Source organism: Pyrgilauda ruficollis, unplaced genomic scaffold, assembly GCF_017590135.1.
Source record: "Pyrgilauda ruficollis isolate IOZ18807 unplaced genomic scaffold, ASM1759013v1 scaffold10250, whole genome shotgun sequence".
NCBI lineage: Eukaryota > Metazoa > Chordata > Aves > Passeriformes > Passeridae > Pyrgilauda > Pyrgilauda ruficollis.
In genome coordinates, this window is record NW_024508381.1 from 1 (window position 1) to 605 (window position 605).

Below are 605 nucleotides of genomic sequence, written 5' to 3' on the forward strand. Positions count from 1 at the left end.
AGTAATGCCTGCCTGTATTTTACTAAAGGAAATTTCAATTTGTTTGCAACTTCCAGGAGCAATGTCAATGCCAGAGCTGTCAGAAAACAATGGAATAAAATGGATGTCCTCTCTGGAAGCAAAATTTGAAGATGCAAAAGACAAAAAACCTACTGCAGAGAAGCTTGAACGCTTGAGGAGAGAGAAGGTGGGAGCAGGGAATTCTGGTGCAGCAGGAGGTGCCTGGTGTTCTGTGGGTGCTTGAGCCAAAATTGAGGTTTATTTGTGGAGATTCCTCATTGGAGGAGGGTGAAGGAGTGTGGGGGAAAGACCCAGGAGAGGGATCCATACGTGGTGAGTTTTGTGTGTAAATGAAGAAGGAGTTCCTCTTTTTCCTCGTAGGTGAATCGCTTCAGGCACCGGCACAGGATCAGCATTCAGGGAACAGATCTCCCTGACCCCATTGCCACCTTTGAGCAGCTTCAGGAGGAGTACAAAGTGCACCCCAAAATCCTGGAGAATATCCAGGCTGCAGGCTTCCGTGTGCCAACAGCCATCCAGATGCAGGCAATTCCTGTCATGCTGCACGTGAGTTCTCTGGGCTCCAGGGATCCTACAGAATCTGG

The 605-nt window shown here is 48.6% G+C and overlaps 1 protein-coding gene across 1 annotated transcript; it reads left to right on the forward strand.

Annotated features, from left to right (window-relative positions):
* Positions 1-60: 60 nt before the first annotated feature.
* Positions 61-567, forward strand: LOC121354616 (probable ATP-dependent RNA helicase DDX52; the record flags this gene model as incomplete). Its single annotated transcript, XM_041469382.1, has 2 exons — positions 61-187; positions 382-567. Coding segments are annotated over exons 1-2 (312 nt in total), but the record flags the coding sequence as incomplete, so codon positions are not given.
* Positions 568-605: the final 38 nt, after the last annotated feature.